This window comes from Falco biarmicus, chromosome Z (genome assembly GCF_023638135.1).
Source record: "Falco biarmicus isolate bFalBia1 chromosome Z, bFalBia1.pri, whole genome shotgun sequence".
Taxonomy (NCBI): Eukaryota; Metazoa; Chordata; class Aves; order Falconiformes; family Falconidae; genus Falco; species Falco biarmicus.
Window position 1 is genome coordinate 67,450,359 of NC_079311.1, and position 20,742 is coordinate 67,471,100.

The window sequence follows — 20,742 nt, forward strand, 5'->3', positions numbered from 1 at the left end:
ACAGTGCAGCCGCTCTCTGAGCTGAGTCCAGCTGTTTCTCTGCCTTGGCTATAGGGGAGAGTAATCCCACCCGTCCGTGGCTCTTCCAGCAGTGTCACAGCGCACTGCAGAGGTGGTGGCTCCAAGTGCAGACAGATGTTCCCGGGAACAGACACTGCAGACCAGAGGGTCATTGTGCGATTCCTGAAGAGATCTGCCAGGTAGGGGGTGTTTGTGGAAGGGACATGCATGTCTTAAGAGCGAGAATTTGTCCTTTTGGGAAGACGTCTTGGGCTTGGCTGGCAACACTTGAATACACAGATGCATCCCTTTGTCTGACAATGTCCATGTACCAGCATTGCTTAATTTTAAGAGTTTCCTGCCCTGATTTTGAGCTTTCATTCTTGCTCTGCTCTCAAGAGAAGCTCAGCCTGATGTCTATACGAAACAGTAACTGACGGATTGTCATGAAATAAAGGGGGAGGCAGGGGGACGGGACTGTGTTGCAAGGCGCCTACCCAGGAGGTGGCAGCCGAGAGACGGCTGTGCGGGAGGAGCAGCTACCAGCCTGCCCAGGTGCTGGCTGTGCTGGGAAACAGGCACTCACTGCGGCTGTCACTTGTGAAGGTGCCACTGTCGCGCTCGGGAGTGAAGACTTTACATTGCTTAACTTTGAGCTTGATTTTTGGCTTTTCTCTTAGCTCACTTTCCCTCAGCTGTTGAAGGAATTTGTGGGTTTATAGACTAACACTTTCATTTGCTCCCTCAAAAACATTAAAAGGAAACAAACTATTAACAAGTGAAATTGTCTGTGAAAGCAGATGGTACTACCCCTTGCCCCCCCAAAAGCTCTGAAAATCAGTCTTGAGCTGTTCCATTAAATGTCCTGTGGAGGTACTTGAAGAAGGAGAGTTAAGAACAGGCTGATGATTATAAATCAGCAGTTTGAGTACTTCATGCCTGTTTTTTAAAAAGAAATGAGCTGTACAATTTGATCTTGTCATGTATTTTAAAAATTAGCATCCTGATCTATATTTATAGCAGTTTCATTTCAACTGTTTTACAAATGAGGACATCTTAAAAACTGCTACCACACCAGAGCCTGTGATTGCGTATGAATAACTGACCATAAATGAAGGTAGAAAGGTTGACTTAAAAGACAGGACTCAACTTTTCTGAGGCTGTATTATGTACATTTGTCACCTTGAAAGGCAATAAAACTTGAGGCAATTAGCTGTAGGTTTTTAGATGCATTTTCTTACCTTAATTTTCTTTAATTTGCAAGCTTTTGTTGTACCTCCATTTTGGATATGAAGGGTAATACACTGTTGTGGTTTAACCCTGGTCAGCAACTAAGCACCACACAACTGCTTGTGCAAACCTCCCCCACTGGGACGGGATGAGAATCAGAAGAGTAAAAGTGGTAAAAGTAGTGAGTTGAGATAAAGACAGTTCAATAGGTAAAGCAAAAGCCATGCACACAAGCAAAGCAGAAGCAGGAATTCATTCACCGCTGCCCATGGGCAGGCAGGTGTTCACCATCTCCAGGGAAGCAGGGCTCCATCACAGGCAACAGTTAGTTGGGAACACAAAGACCATCACCTTGAAGGTCCCCCCATCCTTCTTCTTCCCAGCTTTACATACTGAGCATGACATCCTATAGCAGGGGTCTTCAAACTACAGCCTGTGGGCCAGGTACAGCCCCTCAGGGTCCTCAGTCTGGCCCCCCGTTATTTACAGAATGCCCCCGCCCCCCCCCAGGGGTTGGGGGGGGGGGAACCAAGCAGCCGCAGATGACTGCCTGCCACTTCATCCGTGCGCTGCCCCCCTGGTTAAACAGTTTGAGGACCCCTGTGCTATGGTATGGAATATCCCCTTGGTCAGCTGGGGGCAGCTGTCCCGGCTGTGCCCCCTCCCAGCTTCTTGTGCACCCCCAGCCCCTCGCTGGTGGGGTGGGGTGAGGAGCAGAAAAGGCCTTGGCTCCGTCTAAGCGCCGCTCAGCAACAGCTAAACCATCCCTAAATTACCAGCACTGTTTGCAGCACATATCCAAAACATAGCCCCATACCAACTACTATGAAGAAAATTGTCTCTGTCTCAGCCAAAACCAGGACATACATGCAAGTCAGTGTATAAGGAATGTGGCTTTCAATTCTGCAGAACACTGAGACTTTTGGAGTTTGTGCCTTAAGATTAGGGTCATCTGGTTCTGTATTACGGGAGTGTTAGCTGGTAGCATGTATGTTCATGTATCATGTTTTACTATGCGAAAAGTATAGTGGAGTTGAAAATGGGGGTGGGGTGGGAAGGAAGCTCCATGAAAGTGGCTAGTTTTCAGGTGGCATTGCCTGCCATGACTGTCTTCCTATTTGCAGCCACATTCCCTCCTCTGTTCCTTTCCCATGGTGCTGCTGCTGAAATGCTGCGTTCGCCTTTTCCAGGGTGCGGTCGGAAGTAGCTGGAGCTGGTGTCAGACATGCTACTGCTGACCAATTCTGTAGGCAGTGGTAGTGCAGGGCAGGGAGGTGGCAGAGCACACTGTGACTTCAGATTGCAGTGGTGAGAGCCCCATGTCTATAGGAAGGGCTGACCATGGCAAGGTGTTAACACCAGTTATTCAACCAGAGCTGTTCAATTACAGGTATTTTGCATTGATGTGAACTGACTTACACGGCAGTATAGCTTTACTGGTAGTTGTCATACTCCTTACTATAACCTACAAGACTTCAAATGCAGCTTCTTTGTATACCTAACAAGAGTTATCCCCTTAGGGTTTTGTGTGCAACTGGAACAAAGACATCTCTGGCCTCATTTTATGTAGTGCTTTTTCAGTAGCATTTCTCCTCTTTAAGGATGCTGTTTAAGAATAAATGAATCTGTGTTCAAAAGTATTCTTGTTTTTATTGTAGTAACACTGTTAGGCCGTCAGGTAGGCACCACAGTGATACAGTCCCTGCTCCCATAGAGCTTACATGCTAGCTTTCAGAAGTCAGTTTGATTATAAACTGTCTTGTACATCCCACATCTATACATAGGCTCATATGAAACTATCTGATTTTGGACTTGATTCTAGTCCTGCAAAAAGTCAGCAGCTAGATTTCGAGACCAGAATCAGTCATAACTTGAGTTTGCTGAAGGTATTCCCGACATCTCTTGCTGCAAGCACAAACAAGAAGCACATGCTGAAGTTCAACATTTCAGAATATTATTTCACCTGTAACATGCTGTTTTAAAAAAGTAAAACTAAAAAACCCAAACCAATCCCTTGCACATAATGCAAAATATACATAATATTTCCAGCATTATTTGCAGCTGTGCCAACTTAAAAGTGCAATAGACTCACCCATTACAAAAACTGAATTAGCCATTTAAGTATTAATTGTAGAAGAAAAATAAACTAGTAACTTGAAGTGGTTAGGATACAAATACCTTACCCATTGCTAAGCCTTCCCTTTGTTTTGGGAAAAAGTATTGTGTCCAGGCTGGGGTGAAAAACCTGTGGTGTGGGCCAAAATAAAACCCGGTGAAGACTAGTGAGTTGAATCATTTCTACCTGATAGATAAACTGTTAAATCCCCAAAGAAGCCAGATACTGAACTGTACCACCCACCAAAGGTGGAAGAAGGAAATCTGACTGAATGCCTGACTTTCCCTTGCAAGCAGCACCAGAAATGAAAGATGCTGCCATCTGCTGTGTTGTGAAATTCCCCCTCCAGCCTGGAGTGCATGACCCTGGTTATACACATACGGGTGTAGGGTTTTGTTTTCTTCCTTGCAAGTTTAGACAAGAATTGAGGCAGACAAATTTTTATCTTTACTTTCAGAGCATTTTCCCCTCAGGCTTTATAATTACAAGTTAGGGGCTTATTCTGTAGCTTTATGCAATTGCTGTATTCCCCACCCCCCCCCACCCCACCCCCTTTTTAAATAATTGTTTTGGCCACAGACTAAGCTGATGGCAACGATCTTGTTTGACAATCGAGATCAGAATCTGGATTGTTTTTCAGAATGTTAAAAAAAAACCCTGCCCCAAAACATAACATTTCATAGATACAAAATAAATTCAAAATACATATAAAACTACACTGAGCACAATCCAGCTGTCACTGCAAATGAAACCATTATTTGCCAAAGAGATGGTTGGCTCCTGACTGATTACTGATAAAAGACTAAGTAAAATTTTCAAGCATGCTCAAGCCTAGTTTTTGAAGAATCCCCAAAAAATAATCTGAAAGGTGCCTAAGCATAAAGAAAACATGACTTTGGGTTCTGAATCAGGCACATTTGTTTTACTCTTCAAGTAAATCACCTCAAGTTGGAAACACTGTCACTTGCATGGCAGCATGCGTACGGACAACACACACATCACTTCTTGCAATTGATTATAAGCATAACTGCCAGCTACGAGAGAAAGGCAGCCAATTCCCCTTACTGTTACCAGTCGTACAGCACGGGTCTTTTTAAGACTGAGCTTTCATTAAAACCTGGCAGCATAATGGCATGTGATAAACTTGAGGTGTGTAACCAACACAAAGTAACCCAAGTGTTGTGCTCAGAGCTCCTTCCAGAGCGCTACAGTACTTTACTCTATAAAAGATAAGCTAACTTCATCAAGACATGGACATGTGGGACCAAATAAAATGTGACAGGTAAGGAGGTCATACTGAACTTTGGTCTCCTGGAGGGCACAGAGATGCTAAAGAAACAAGTGCAGTAAACCATTTACAGAGCTTAGATCTTCACTATGCCCTGTCCTAATGTGCATACTTCCTCAGTCATTATCCCCTTTAGTTCACTCCATGCTCTTAGTCTTGCAAAATCTTTCAGTACAGAATTAAAGGCAAGATCTTGACTGTCTTCCCTATTTACGTCAAAAAACAAACTGATGTCAGATGGACTGTGAGCATAAAGCCCAGCGTAACAGTAGCGTTAGGGCTTCTCAAGATGAAATCTGAAAACCAACTGTAACATTGCAGAGAACATGCTGTAAGTGATTATGAAATTCATATTTTCTTCTTGGAGAGAAAGTATGCAGAAGGCAGTTACACATACCATTTGGCAGTATTTCCCCAAAACAATGTACTTCAGTAATTTAATTGTGACCTAACTGCAAGGAATATGGTGAACTTTTGGAACATCTTGCTCATCCAGTTGTCCTGTAGCACCCAGACAGACATCTTCATACATGGTTCCCACTTTATAGATTACTTAAGACAAAGGTTTGCTGGTGCAAATTATTTCTCTAAAACAATAAGGATGGAGCTAGTCAATGAAAAAATGAGTTTTCTTCTCCCAGTCTGGAAGCAGTATTCCCCACACATTCATCATCAACTTAATAGAAAATGTCCTTTACGCATATGGTACTTGTCAACTGAATTATGAACTGATGCTGTTCCACAATAATCTGAAGTAACTCGCTCTGTTTCACTCTGTGGTGGATCAGGAGAAGGGTTGCTGGCACAATATGTTACTGTAAACTCCGGACCTGCCAGTTCTAAGGGCTAAGTTTGTTTGAAAGGCAAAAATTTACATGAAGAGGCACTATAAATCATTCTTGAAAAAAACAAACTGTCCTGCAGTTACTCTTATAATAGAGTAGAATCTGTAAAATATTTCATCTATAAAAAGACACTTTCATTTAAAATGTTTAAATGTTACTAAGCTTTAAGGCACTCCAGCTGAAGAACTGACTGGATCACAACTACTATTGGTGGCTCAGATCTCCTCTCTTTATCCATGTAACTCATCATCTTCAGTCTTTGTCCTTTGTGAGTTCTGTAATTTCATCAACATCTTCTATATCCTGTGTCATTTTCTCATACTGTCTCTTGAAGAATCCAAGCTGTGAGAAGTATTAAAATAACACCACATTGCAGTGAGTCACTGACAGTAATTTCTCAGCTAAGTTACGTAGTGTGATGGTAGAAATGCAAGTGTGCATGCACACACACACAGTATTTGATCTGTAGACAATTCCTAACTCTACAATGAAGGGAGCTAGGACTTACACAGCTGCTCGGTGCAACTAAATTCCAAAACAGCAGTGCTGAGTAGCCTGTCAGTCTATTGATAGTCCCCTTGTCAAGGCATAGGTGTGTCCATGCTGTCTTGGCGCACCAAGGAGCCCTTTGAGCACCAACGCTCTGGCACATAGATAAACTTTTCTCTCCCCTTAATCTAGGTATCCTTTGTAAATGACTTTTTGCCCTTGTCCTACTCTTTTTGTCTGTTTAGTGTATATCCTCTCCCTCTTTGCTTCTAATCCTCAACATTGCCTATGGGGAATATTATGGGAGTTCAGACCCCAGCTGGGGAGCTATGGAAGGAGGCAGGCAGTGTCAAAATGAAAATAGTAAATGCCACCGCCTTTGTTTGGAACTATTGGAAACTCATTTATCATTTTCATGTTGCCATTTTCTATGGGGACCCATTTCAGAATCATGATTTTTAAAGCCCTTGCTCCCATCAAAAGTGCAATGCCAATGCAGTATTATTCATACCACCAAACTGCATGTGTAGTTTTCTTTGGCACCACAGAAGATTCCAAAGAAAATAGCCCAAATGTATTTATCCCTTTCTGCTTTTCTTTTTCTGAATATAAACTACCACTTACTTTCCACAGAACAGCAACCAATGCTAACAGCAAGAGGAGTCCAGCCAATATACTGCCAATCACAACACCAACTGGTATCTCAGCTTTCTCATCTGGCTTCATTATTGTAACCGGGATCTAAAAGCAGAGAGATTTTGCGTTAGAGGTTAATGTTAACTGCATATAAAGTAGGATTTGTAAATTAAATACTTCACTAATCAAGCATAGCTGGACTGCATACGTTGCAGGATCCAGGCACCAGGCAATTACAGCCCTTTCACTGGTCTCCACAGGTACGTGGTTGCACCACGTCACGCGGCAGTGCCAGTTAAGGATTAGGGGCCCTCATCACTCTTGGCCATACACAACAGGCACAGAAGCAATCTCTTTGCAGCTTTCTGCCTCTCCAGTAACAGGAGTTCTTTCAGAGTTGTTCCCATAGTGCATGGACATACTACCACTAGGTAAATCAGACATGCTTATATGCAGGCAGGGAATAGCCTGGTGTAGAGCCCCATCTGCTCAAAACAGACTTCTGCTGTTATCAGCCGGAGAACTTCCAGCCAAGCACTGTCAGGGCCTGTTATCTGTGGTGGGCAGCCGTAGGAGGCAATACTAATCACGGAGGCCAGACACCATCATGCTCTCACTGCGTCTGCTGAAATTTCTCCCTTCCCGCTGGGCAGGTACTTCTGTCTCCTTTGCCTGCTGTTCCTTCTGGGAAACCACTAAGAAATGGTTAGATCTTCCCACATTAGTCTGTGTTCTCCTGAGTCAACTCCATGAATTTACTCTAAGATGTATGGGTCAAACAGGAGTGTTTCTAGCACACCTACACTTCCTAAATGGTAAGCAAGAAATACCATAGAGCTCCCAGAACAACATATGGTGTCTGGAAGTTAGTATTCAGGTGATACCCTGTCTAGGTGGATTGAGTAGACCAATTATATAGTTACATATAACACAGTTGCTCAGGGAGACATTGCTGTAAAATTTATGAACTGTCAAATCTTTGGATTTTATCTTGGAACAATATGCATTTAACATGAAGGAAGTCATGCTGGTTTACTTTCTCAGGGTTGCTTGCTCGGTGTATTTGGTGTAATTTAATCTTAAACTTTCTGGGAAACTTGCATTGGACTGACACGTCAGTGATTTAAGTCATTTCTGCTGGAAGGCTGCGATGTTGCGCTAGGCGTGGCTATGTGTATTCATTTTACTGAGGCAGGATGGCTTTGTGTATTTTCTAACCAAACGGCCATAATGATGATTATAGCAGGTTAACATTCTGTCCTCCAGCTGGCAGTTCTTTCCAACTTGGAAAAAATCTGAAAGCTTTGACGCAAAGATACCTAAGCAGCTTCCCCACATAGCATCACAAGGCAGTATTAGTTCATTTGGCTACACAGCAACCAAGCTTATCCAAACTAAAAACTATAAAAACCATATGTATATGCAGTTTGCCTAGTAATGCTTTCTCCATTAGATTAACAGTGAAGTGGTGCTGTTGTAGAGGTAAATCAATGCCCAAGAACAAATATCTTCCCTAAAGTCAAACTGTAGTCAGTAAGACACCATGTCTGGGATTCACCTCATCTAGTGTTACACCTACAATATGGTTCCTCGGCTTCCAACGGAGAAGGATAGGCTCTTATAGGGCCCAATTCACCCTACTTGTTTCAGGATCATCTTTAAGATGACATGAATTGTGTCTCAGAAACACCTATTCTTTCTATGGGTTTGGGTTTTACAGAAGGGCTAACTCTGATGTGGATGACTAATGTAGATATTAAGTTAGATGAATCCTGCCACCGTCATCTAAAATAACAGGGTAAGTAGGGAAATAAATGCAGATTGCTTCTGCACTGTCCTTTTCCCAAAGAAGTATGAAGGCAAAGACTGGATATCACTCCTGACCTGTCAAGAAGTATATGCAGTACTGGGTACTGACTCCATCACTGAAGCGTCAAAGCAAACCGTCTGCCCTAGGGAGAGTGTACTTCTACCTTTTCCATGACCTCACAGGGCAAGAGGCTATCGAGTAAGGATCAGGCCGTAAGACTCACCAAAAACCACTGTTTCTCAGGAGCCCTGTGGATAGCTTTCAGGGTCTGTTCAGCCACTGCCTCACAGTTGTAAAAGTCCTAGCTGCGGCTTTAGTGGCTGGCTGAGGAATTACCCTTTATTTGTCAACTGACTTATCAACGGTCATTTGAATAATTAAATCCTGGTTCTCCTGAAATCTCCACAGAACTGCTGGTAATGTAAATTTGACACTATCATGCTCCAACTGTGGAAAAATGTTCAGTAATACATGGTTTATGAGCTACCCCAAAAGCCTGTGCAATTAATTGCAATATTTGCATTATGTATTAGAGTTTCATGTCCTAGCAGAAGTAATACCGTGCCACAAAGCTGAGGTACTCAGCACACTTCAAATACAGGCATATAATTCTTCTGAAAAACCATGGCATTATTTCCAGAACTACATATATATTCTCTTTGCTTCTACAGGCACTGGAGGTTTCCCTGAATACAAATGGGTTTATTTAGAGGTTCTTCACAAGAAATTGAATGATCCATGAGAAAACAATGACAGAAAATAGTACTGAATTATGATCTTATCTCCACATTGAGACAGATCAATCAATAACTGCTTTCATACATCTTGAACTGAATTTTCCATCGCCTGTGAATGGGCTATGCTACACATTCTCAAGTTTGAGTCCCTTACTACCAAGCCAGCATCTTGGTCTTCAATGGCCCTGGTTATTCTTATGGATAAAAGAGGCTGGTAAATCCTGTAAAAATAAATCTAAACTTAGTATTCCAAATAGAAAAGTGTTCCTCTCTAGACAGGCCAACAGAACAAGGTACCTTTTTATTACAACAGCACCAAGTGCTAATATATTCTTTAAGTGTTTGTATGTTTACATATAGCAGGTGGAAACTTTAGAAGCATTCTATGCTAGCAGAGCGGTGGTTTGGAGACTTTTATTGAGATTACCTGTGTCCACATTGTCCATATGACAGTCACTCCAAATGCAAAAAATACTCCACATTCTTTTAGAAATGAGATTAAGTATATTTGTGGAGACCTGTGCCAAACATCTATCTAGAAACATCACACTAAATACACTTACAGAAGTAAGACTATAAATCTGATTTGCAAAAATGTTTCCCAGAGCTCATTTATCTACAACAATTAATTCCATTGCAGAAAGAGGTGCAAATCTTGATCTTTTCATGAACAGGAAGCTAAATGAATTTCAGAAGCTTCTGACTGAGTTGTGCGGATAGTCTACAAGATACTTGAGATCTACAGATTCTAATGTAAGTTGGGTTTATATAGCAGTTGGCTGAAAAGAAAACATTTTATTAACTTAAGGAAGGCTGTATATAACCAAAAGGATATATTAGTTCAACATAACTGTCATCAGAGTTTGTAATTTGCTGTGTACTCCTGGAGACATTGAAAATTAAATATTATCACTTTAACACAGTAAAATATAGAGAAGTTGAAAAAATATACTTATCTATCACTTACAGTTAGAGTATTCTCCCCAATTATAAATAACTCAGGGTTATGTGTTTCAATTTTTGCCTCTGCAGAGAGTTGTAATATCTGGAAAGTTGACTGAAAGAGATTAAGAAAAACCTGTAAACAGATCGATCAGAATGCAGCTATTCTAAAAGAATTCTTTTGCTTTAAAATGTAGACTTCAGAAACTGAAAAAAATCACAGTATTAAGAAAATTAAAATGACCTTTTTATTTTTATTTATATTTATTTATGCAAGTGAACATGTCTATGAAAGTAATGGTGTATCAGTATTCCAAACTTACTTTTGCTGTTCTTATTAGCAATGAAAATAGAAAGCTGGGTTGTTTTTTTTTTATTTAATATAAAGTTAAAGCAAAACAGGAATTTTATATATATATATATCCATTTTTATAGTTATTGCATAGCTGTCATTGCTGCTAGCAGAGAAGAGATTGGGGGTGGATGTAACAGTGAGAAAGGGAGAAACAGCTCAGCAACAAAAGACAGATGGGGCTATATCTCTTGCCTTTGAAAGAAATGGAAATTGGATGTCCTTTCCCTCTCCCCCCACCTCCCAATTCTATCCAATACTTCCGCCTTTCCCCATTTATTTTTTCCTATCACTATCTGTTCCTCTCCACTGCTCAAATTCTAACATCACTCCCTCAGCTTAAACAGAGAAGAAGACAAAAATCTTAAGCCAATTCCCATTTGAAAAGGGACCCTGTGCCAGATCCCACTTCCCTCTGTGTGTGTGTCAACGGGAGAGGAGCATGGCTGCAAAGACACTGCAGCTTGCCGCTGCTCTTCTCCCAGCAGGCATGGAGAGCCCCATTTCCTACAGCACCACCGAGAGCAGCCTCAGGTTCGTGGCAGCACGGAGGCACTTGCCACCTGTGCCAAATGCAACGCCTGCTCCGTCATGTTGCCTTCTCAGCCTTTCCTCTGTGGTAGTGGCAGGTAAAGTGGGGAATGTGAGCAACTGTGGGTCTGCAGCCAACACATACCAAATTGACTGTCCCTGCAGCTTGCAGTTATTGCACAGTTGCACTCTGGCCATCTGCCCAAGTGGTCTGTCCTGTGCTCCTAGATGTTCAGAAACCTGCCTGGGTTCAAAAGCACCTTGTTAACTCCTAAACTCATCCTTCTTTGCTTTGCTTAGCAGGTACCAGCAAGCCTGCTACCCCTTTCTTGGACGATGATCAATTGCCACTGAATAAAAAGGCTGATTATGTGCATTATCAAGTGCTTGCAAGATTATTTGCACTCACCATTGACAAACAAATAGAAAATAACAAAATGGGAGATGGGAGGAAAACTGTGGCATGCGATCTTTCCTTCCCATCACCCAGTGGTAAACAAAGTATTTCCACTCACTTTCTTGCAAGGGTAGCAACCTTTTGTTTAGGTCTCCACCTTCTGCCTACCTGACAGCACCAGCAAGTGGTCTTGACCCAGCTGGTTTGAAAAATGGAATCTTTAAAGCCAGACAGATGCTTTCCTTCACGCACTTGCATAAGTATATTACATTATCAACCTGACCTTTTCCTAGTAAGGGCTGAACACTAAAGCTGACAGCAGCCCTGCTGTTAAATGTCAATACCTGCCATAAGACTTGCCAGAGAAACTAAGTAAACTGCGTCATGTTCCTGACGCTCCAGGCAAACCCAGGACACCAAGGCAGTTTGGTTGGTTGCCTAGCTAAGAAGCAAACATGGTCTCATATCTGGTAATTCATGATGAATTATATCCTGGAGGACACATGGTGATTTAAAATGGGAAAGTCAAGACATTACTGATAGATATTTTTAAGCATCCTGTAGGTCTTTAAGCAAGGACTCTTTCCTTGACACAAACTCTAATAAAAACAAGAAATCAATTAAAAAAAAATTTCCACACCTTTTCTAACAAATATAACTGGCAGTTTCATATTTTGATGTGACTTAAAATTATCACTATGTAGACTGTAATGTTGAAAAGCTAAATGCAACATTATTTTCCAGGCTACGACGATACTGTAATCTGCTGTCCTATGTTGAGTTTTGTGGAAATTGTAGCTCCTCTTGAATTAATTTAACAGATGCAGAAAATGTTTTTTTTTTTCAGCTGTGAAGACTGCATTATCACAGCATTTTCTTAGATGTTGTGCTGGACTGGAACTTACTGGCTCCATTATGCAGCCTCACTGCTTATTAGATGCCACTTTTGATTTGGAAAAACACACACAACAATGTAAAGTAAAGGAAGGTACTTCTAGACTGAAATGTCACTTTACGGAACTCTGAAAAATATCAGGAGTTAGGAAATATTTGAGTGTGGGATCCTTCATGAAGATGCAGCTGATACTCACTGCAGCAAAGGTTCCGTTCCAGATTCGGGTGGACACATTCACAAAGTACTCTCCCTTCAGCATAATGTCTTCCAGTTTGCATGCAATAGTACTGCACTTCACATTCTTACAGTTCTTCCAGGGGAAACAGCAAGGAGAGGCAAAAGCACACATTAAAAACAAATTCAAAAAATGTTCTTTTGACATCCAAATTTTTTGCCCTTGCCCTTGCCATTCTGTACATTTACAAATTAAATGCATGCAGGCTGTGAAGTACATGCATCTCTTCGTCTATCTAAGGCAGATGCAGTATGGGTAAGAACATCCATAGGCTGCACTCCTGCACTGTGAATGAGGAGAGCCACCCCCAACACAGCTGTCCCCACAGGTACAGCAGCGGGCTTGTAAGGATCAGCTCTGCACCCCTGTCCTGTAGTACTGCAGCCCTGAGTCTTACTCACCAGTTCTCTGGAAGCTCTGAAGTTCTCTTTCGTGAAAGATGCAGAATAAGGTCTTTTCCCTATTTGCAGTGGATTTATCTGAGCCTGACAAGTAACACCTCTGGCCTAGGAAAGATGGCAGGAATGAAACTGGATGACATCACATCATACTCAGGAGTTCATAGTCATCAAAACAATACATATTTCTGGGATGAGATGGTGGCTGTGAAAGGCTAGATTGTGAATTATACAACACTGGATACTTAGGAAACTAAGAGACTGTATGTAGTTTTGGTCAGAATTAAACAGGTCTTATGGTATTTTTTCCACTTAAACTGACCTGAAGGTTTTGCCCCAGTCTAAAAATTCCGTTTTTAATGTAACCTTCACAGGAACTTGGAGAAGGACCTAGCTGAAGAGTTCCAGAGTCATATGAAAAGTCAGTTGTGGACTGTAAAGACAAGCCACCACATCTACCAAGTAATAGACTAGTGTACTGCCGACACTGTGGTCCTCCCCCTTCTCTTTATGAGGAAGGGACAAGGGGAAAGGGCATAGATTCTCTGAATCCGAGCCATGAGGGAAATTATTATTTATGGTACTGATAAAACCCCACAACACAGCAGTTTAGGTAATTCAGTTCTTTACCTGAGCCGTGGTGACTGCAGTTATGTACATCAGTGGGTTGCCTTTGCTGGTCAGTTCTGGAAGATAGATTTTTACAGATGCCATCTTTACTGGAATATTCCCTGTTGTTACCTGCAAAGCAAATAACTCACAATTAATTCAGGTAGCTATACTTACATATGCATAAATTACTTGTTATACCAAGAAAATCAGAAATCATGGATGAGTATGGAAGAACTGGACTTCTGCATCAATGTTTTTTGTACCAAGACACTACGGTAGTAATTACATTATACCAATAGTAAAGCAGAAAGTGTACTGTATAACTTCAGGTCCCTGTCTGTTTCCTTAGCAAAGCTCATATTAACTGCATGAAATATGTTTTGAAAAACAAATACTTTGCCACAGCCAATAGGCCTGTTATTGCATCCTTTAGAGTAGCATTTACGGGAATGTAAATGGAACATAATTTAACTTTCTTCCACGTTGCATATTTGGATCTAAGTTTTTCTGAGTTACATAATAAATGCTGTGATCTGGCTAGTTTTTGCATCTGGTTTGAAAGCTTAACCCTTGCCAGACTTCAAGTTTCAAAGTCCAAGCCTGCAAAGACTTGTTTTCCTTTATCAACCTGGCAAAAGACAAATACACTCTGTGAAAAAACAGTCTAAGTTGGCCTGACTTTAATCATTAACTATCTTCTAAATAGGTAAACAGTGCAGGACCAATCCCTCACCTATTCTACTTGTTCAGTAAGTGCAAATTTCATCCTGAACTTCATAAACTGTAACCATTTGTTGCCCAGCTATCTGCAAATTTTTTTTTTATTTGACTGATTCAGAAACATCAAAATCAGTGAAATCAGGAATGTTTTTTCAACTACATTTTGGGAGCAGGCTACAGGAGGAGGTAAGGCAGCTTCTCAAACCAGAATCAGAAACATTTACTAACCTTAACTGAGAAGTTGAACGTGGGGCCAATGTCTTCAGAATTATTCACAGTGGAAGGAATGTTATGACCAGAGTATACTTCATAAAAGTTGATGTTGGCAAGCCTAGTTAACAACCATAAAACAATACATTTCAATTTGGCAGCTGCTTTGAAAACATACATTACTGGATGTGCCTTCATGAAACAGGTCACAGGAAAAATCAGCCACTTGCACTGCTGTTTGAAATCGGTTAGGAAAATACACAGTGTACTGAAGCCCAGAGCTGGAGTAAGCATGTAAAGGCAAGACAGGAAGGCTGCATGAGATGCAGGCTCTGCTCGGCCTCCTGCACCCCAGGGTGTTTCAGTGCCATACTGCAAGCTCCTCGCCCACAACAAACAGCGACTTTCAGCCTTGCAGTGGCCTCCCTCTGCAGAAAGGGCCCCGCAACAGTCCCCCTTTGTGCATCCGTAATAGCAAATACCAACAGACTCTAAGGGAGATTCTGGGCCCTAATGCCACAGACCACAGGCAAGCTTGTTGCCACACTGCCTGGGTGTGGAAATGCACACAGCACCCTGCTTCTGTGCATGGTACATATCACATAGCCCTTGGTCTCCTCTGGGCCACTTTCTTTGGTATTTGGTTTCAAAATTCAGGATTTCCCAAGTAACACAAGGTGGTCACAGCCCACATGGAAGGATGTGGTGCAAGGGCCTGTGGATACTTGAGGGGCTCAGCCAGCTGGGACCCTGCTCAAAGGCAATGAAAACATCCCTGTGTATATCCATGTGCTTGCTACCTGTGAGCATCTCTGCTGAACTGTCCCAGAACTGTGTCTGCCCTTCATTGTTAGCTTTCATTAGGGGGCTAATTTGAGCAGTGAAAAAGCAAGCTGGGGAGTGAGTTTACAAAAAGCAGGGGCTATCATGATTCCTGCATCAGCTCTTCTGGCAGCACCAGGTGCAAATCTGTCCTCTACCATTGGCACTATCCCTATTTAATTTGGGTAATATTTGTGCATGAAATCCCAAATTGATACGTGTGCAGTCTCACAGAGGTGCCTTCTGATTAGTTGTGCTCCTCCATGCTGCATCGTGGATCCTGTTCAAGCCACTATACTTCCTCCCATGGGCCCTTTCCTTGAACAGCCTTCTCACAAGGACCCCTAGGAAAAACCATGTGAAGCATTTCCTGCTTCCTTATTGCTCAAATCTCCAGTCCTTCCACGATGCTGTATAAGCTTCCTTGTCCTTGCAGGAATTACTGGTAAGAATGATTCCCACCTCTTCCAGAAACTCCTATTAGGAGGTTTTCCCTAGAAAGACTTCATTTCAGGAAGACAACGCTTTTTTTCACTTTTTTAAGAGGTTGCTCCTTCACTGTATTACCTGCCTCAGGAAGGAACTGTCTGCAGATAGATACTTCCTAAGTGGAAGGCTGTAAAAATGAGCTAACTCCAAGAGAAGCATTTAAAATTGTACCTTGGTTTAATGTGTACTTCCTTTAGTTTTTTTTAAATTGATTCATCTCCAAGGACTACTAATCTTTTTCTGGCAGCAGGGATTCCTTCATGCCTTGACTTGCACATGAGATTGCGTTTTCTCACACTCATGAGATACACCTGAATTCAAACCCCTGTTTTCCCTTGAGTAACTCTTTTATAGACTTCATGCCTGGCCTTTTCTGAAGCCTTGAGCTTCTGTTCATGTTTCTCAGCTCATTAAATTTTCTGATTTAAGTCTGCACCATCCCCTAGGATCCTCGGAGGCTGCTTAAGTTGCTGTGTTAGTGATGTTCTGTAGTCTCTGTGCTGTTACTAACTTTAGTAACACTCTCGAAGCCTCATGCAACTTTCTCAGGGAGCTGAAAGAACTCGCATCGCTAACTCAAACACTTCTCTGCAACTAAAATAATCTCCATGACTCCAGAATCGAAGCACCTAGCTGTGGTGAATGCAGAGTCTCCAAATATTCTGAAACTGCTGCTGCAAAGCAGGTTATTAAACTAATCTGTACTATGGACCCTATTCCATGGCTCAGGTCATCTTTTGCAGCCAACAGTTCTTGTAGTTATGGTGATCTTTGAATATTCATTTCCTGAATTCATTGTTGCAGTGCATTTTAAAGCAGCTTCCTCTTTTTCAAATTTCTGTCATTATTTGAGTAATTACTACTTATTTTCTATAAGTTTAAATTTACAAATTTTGGAATGCCTCAGGATGCAAAAGCATTTTAACACCAAGAACTGGTGACCCAGTGCATCATCTATATGTGCATCATCTATCATGACGATATGTAGTTTATCCTAGAAACTGAGTAATTGGGAAAGATAAACAGATCTTTTTTGTGATGAAAAAATAACATACCCTATCTTGATCTGAGAGTCAAACCAGTGTATTTTTGTTTCAGTTTTAATTTCAGTTAAACCGTGACTGCGATCTTTCTGGTTTGGAACAGCAACAATTACTGTTTCAATGCATCCCAATCACCAGGAGTTTCCAGGGCTGAAGAAAAGGGGCTTCAAGGGATTAGTCTTAAAGGGATGGGGTTTTTTGTCTCTCTCCCACTGCCCACCAGCTCGCTCTCCTTACAAACTGCCCTTCCCAGGGTAAAGGATCCCTCTTGCAACAGCCCTTCCGCAGGGAGGGGAAGGGGCTGACACTAGGACACGGAAGGGGTAGGTGTGAGCTGGAGTCTCTGGGCAGGCACATGGGAAAGTGGGATGTGCCACTCCTGATGCCAACACAGCTGCAGCGAAGGGCAATCTGCCATGTGCCGCCTCAGGTTTTAGTTCAAATCGTTATCTCAAACAGCAAACAAGTGTTTATATTTTTCTCATAAGTTCAGCAGATATGTCCATAATTTCTTTTTTTCTTCACCCCTCCCTCCTCCGTCTTTTGCCTAGAGTTTGAGCTGGGACTTTTTTTTCTTTCTGCTGTTGTTCTTTTGTTTAGTTTTGATCACTTTAACTCCAGATTTGATCCAATGTCACTACACTTGAGCCCAGAGGCCCAACCCTATTATATAGTATATACTCATTTTATTATCAAAACCACCAGCGCTGTTTGGTTTTTATACCACTTCCATTCACATAAGCATCTGTAACAATTATGCAGAGGCAGACACAGATCCATAATTTCTTACTACACATTCCATAATTTTTTACATGTAAAATTATTGGAAAAACGTAAAGTTCTGCTGGTGTTGATAAGGTGGAAATTTCTTAGAACTTCCAAAATGAAAACAAAGTTTCATTGTCTTCTCAGTGGCCTTTCAAGAGTGTTGCTATATTCAAATGCCTTGGCAAAATGACAGTGACTCTGCATTATTCAGCATACCTTGTGAAGTGAATTTCTGCATCATATCGCAAAGGAATTGACAAGATAACCTGGTTGTCCGATTCTTGCTCTTCCTTACTTTCACTGTCACCGAAACACATTTAAGTCAGGTGTTATATTATTTGATACAAATAAGGTATTAATAACTAACTTGCTTTCATACGGTTATATACTTTTACCTCAATGCGTGAAAACGTAGAACTGCCACATTCTGAAGATTTTTCAGGTTAAAATCGAAACTAATATCAAAGGATACCTAAAGAAGAGACAAGGAACACAGAACAAATGAGTTGATGGTGCAACATCCAAACAAATCCTCAACAGCAACATAATCATTTGTGCATGCAACAATGTAGACTTGCCCTCTGCTTCTGAATTCTTCATCAGTTTCTGTGTAACATTTCAGTAATTTTTAACACTCCAGAATTGCTTTGTTCTCACTTTCCCCTACAAACTGGCATTGTTACATAAACAGGGACTATTTGCATTTTTAGATTATGTATAACTAGCTACAAGCTGCAACAAAAGGTGTCCAGGATTGCTTCAATTACATGCTTTGAAACACTAGCACCAACGCAAGCCCTGTATTCACTCTATTCACTCCAACAGGTCCACTAAAGGCCATTAAAAATTCAGAACAAACTTAACTTTTTATATGTAATTAGGGTTTTTTTTATTTTGCTCCCCCAGTCACAGAACCCCTGTTTCTATTCTTTCTAGCAAGTTTGTTATTGCTGCAGTTGATTGTGTTAGAAACCTTGAGGAGTAAGATATTAAATTCCATAAAAACATGGATATCCTGAGATTTATGGTATATATGTGAAAAAAGATAACTGACCTATCCTAGGGTTGTGTGGGCCACCCATCTTATCTCAGGACAATACTGGTTTCTTGGAGAGATGAGATGCACAGAGCAGGAGAGAGAGCTACCCCAAGTTCATACAGCAGGAGGGGTCTGACAGGAGGCTGTGGATGAAGCTCTCTTCTTCTGCCCCTAGCCCTCACCCTCTAGGAGTTACAAAGCTACAGCATTGTTTGAAAGACACAGGAGGGATAAATGTGCTTCAAGATCTTTTTTTTTCTTTAATCTGGCCGGGAGTTGCAGAAGTTTAGCCCTTAGTTTCCTTCTTCTAATGCCTCTGAAACCCAAAGGGAAATTAACTTGCCAAATTTAAGAAATCTTCACCAGCAGTAAATGCAGATTTGGGTGGAAACAACAACAAAAAATCAAGGTTATTTAAATACACTAGCTGTACCTGTTGTCCTGTCCTGAAAACAGGATAGCTTATTTGACAAATGACTGTACTTTGTGTTGTTCCTGTCTGACATGAGACTTCAGTCCCATCACTCTGCAGAGGAAACAGACAGAAAAGTCACGTTAGAATCATGTTTTGATAAAGCACAGAGGAAGTTCCCAGTCTGTATCTTCACCAGGACACACATTAGTTCATATAGGTGTTATCGCAATAATTCTTAGAGATGCAGCAGAGGGGTAGCAGGGCTAGCAGAGAGGCAGGGAGGTGGGACAAGGACCAGTCCCATGCGATTTCTGGTGATCTGTAATGATCTTAGAATTTGTGCTGGACTTGGAAGAAGGAATACAGGCTGGAGAATACAGGTCAACTTCAACATTAACTCCTACAGGGCTTTTTTTACAGCATTTTTACTGAATTTTTGCAGACATATTTACACAACCTGAGAGCTAGTTATGTACTCTCACTGTATAAGTTAGGGTGCAGAGAGGAACTCTACTATACTTTTTGTAGGGAAATCTTCAATACGTAAGAGTTCATTTACTACTTTGCAGAATATTTAGCATGTCATCACCCTACATCAAAGACAAAGTTGTTGATCATAGCCAATTATCATCACTTTGCAAAGAATTAATTAAAATGTACTGTCTTTTGTTACAAGCAGCCCTAGCAGGCATTTACCATTCATGAATTATGCTACAATCCCCACCCCAAAACAACACACATACATTCTCAACTTATGCTTTTCTTCCTGCTTTGAAGCAGGCATATTTTTGGTCAAACGCTTCACTTGCAGGCTGAAATACTTCTAAGCAAATTGGCTTTTGAAGCTAAAGAAAATCCTAGTTCCGGTGTGGTCTTTTGGCATGAATGGAATGAGCAATTTTGCTGCACAACAGGATGGGGAGGTAGACGTGCACCCTGAACGCTGTGTGGAGTACTTCTGCCAGTTGATTGTTCAGGAAAATGCTACTCTCGGGCAGTGATAAATGTTCCTATCCTCCTTTCCTTTCAGTCTAGGGATTGCTCTGGATTTCACCCCTAGGAGTATCATGCACCTCTCCAGTAGCAGCCTGACCACACAAGCCAAGCACTGAAGCCTGGATTTCATCCTCCATTAATTGTTTGGGAGCAACACTTGATTATATATTCACTGCATTCCCCAAAACAATGTGTATAATTCCTTTCTTTTCGCTTTTCTAAGACCAAATTCATTAGAAGAAGAGCTTCTGGTATAGCAATCATTTCAGTCTGATTAACTGTCTTGCTGGAACACATGGCCTTGGCACTAACACTATTTGTAGATCCAAAGTCTGTACTTTAAGGGCACATCATCGATGCTACATGCTTGATTTATCAAATACAGATTCCCTGTGGCACAGCAACTGCATTCAGGCATGTTGTTGGGAGTCAAGATGATGTGGGTGCCAAGGCCCAGAGTGAGGAAAAGATGACTGAAATACTGAGGTGAGGTCAAACTCAACAGGTAGCCAACTTTTATGCTGAGTTGGAAGTGTCTCTCCTTGACCTAAATAAACTGATATGCTGAAGGGAATAATTCTGGTATCCAAGAAAATAAATTGGGGGGAGAGAAGTTTGCACACACATTCTTTCCTGGGATAGGCACCACTAGAAAGAAAAAAAAAATAATTTATTTGAGAAACTAAAAAATCAGTGGCATTAACAGAAACAGTGAGGTTGGGTATCA

The 20,742-nt window shown here is 41.4% G+C and overlaps 1 protein-coding gene and 1 long non-coding RNA gene across 3 annotated transcripts in view; one reads left to right on the forward strand and one right to left on the reverse strand.

Moving 5' to 3' along the window:
- Window positions 1–2,860: 2,860 nt before the first annotated feature.
- The window catches only part of ITGA2 (integrin subunit alpha 2), a 70,761-nt gene continuing 52,879 nt past the window's right edge, over window positions 2,861–20,742 (reverse strand). Inside the window, exons 21-30 of the mRNA XM_056324122.1 lie at window positions 19,038–19,130; window positions 17,961–18,037; window positions 17,782–17,865; window positions 14,462–14,564; window positions 13,532–13,642; window positions 12,905–13,009; window positions 12,465–12,578; window positions 10,119–10,208; window positions 6,593–6,709; window positions 2,861–5,821 (exon numbers count right to left, since the gene is read on the reverse strand). Coding sequence (XP_056180097.1) covers window positions 5,732–5,821; window positions 6,593–6,709; window positions 10,119–10,208; window positions 12,465–12,578; window positions 12,905–13,009; window positions 13,532–13,642; window positions 14,462–14,564; window positions 17,782–17,865; window positions 17,961–18,037; window positions 19,038–19,130 — 984 coding nt within the window. The 3' untranslated portion in view covers window positions 2,861–5,731. The remainder of the gene's footprint in view (window positions 5,822–6,592; window positions 6,710–10,118; window positions 10,209–12,464; window positions 12,579–12,904; window positions 13,010–13,531; window positions 13,643–14,461; window positions 14,565–17,781; window positions 17,866–17,960; window positions 18,038–19,037; window positions 19,131–20,742) is intronic.
- Window positions 6,816–20,739, forward strand: LOC130142367 (uncharacterized). 2 transcript variants are annotated; one of them, XR_008819371.1, is made up of 4 exons: window positions 6,816–7,419; window positions 9,792–9,904; window positions 10,784–11,074; window positions 20,050–20,739. It is a non-coding gene; the product is annotated as an uncharacterized LOC130142367 (long non-coding RNA). The 2 variants fall into 2 exon arrangements; XR_008819370.1 differs by lacking the exon at window positions 20,050–20,739 and having other exon boundaries at window positions 10,784–11,088.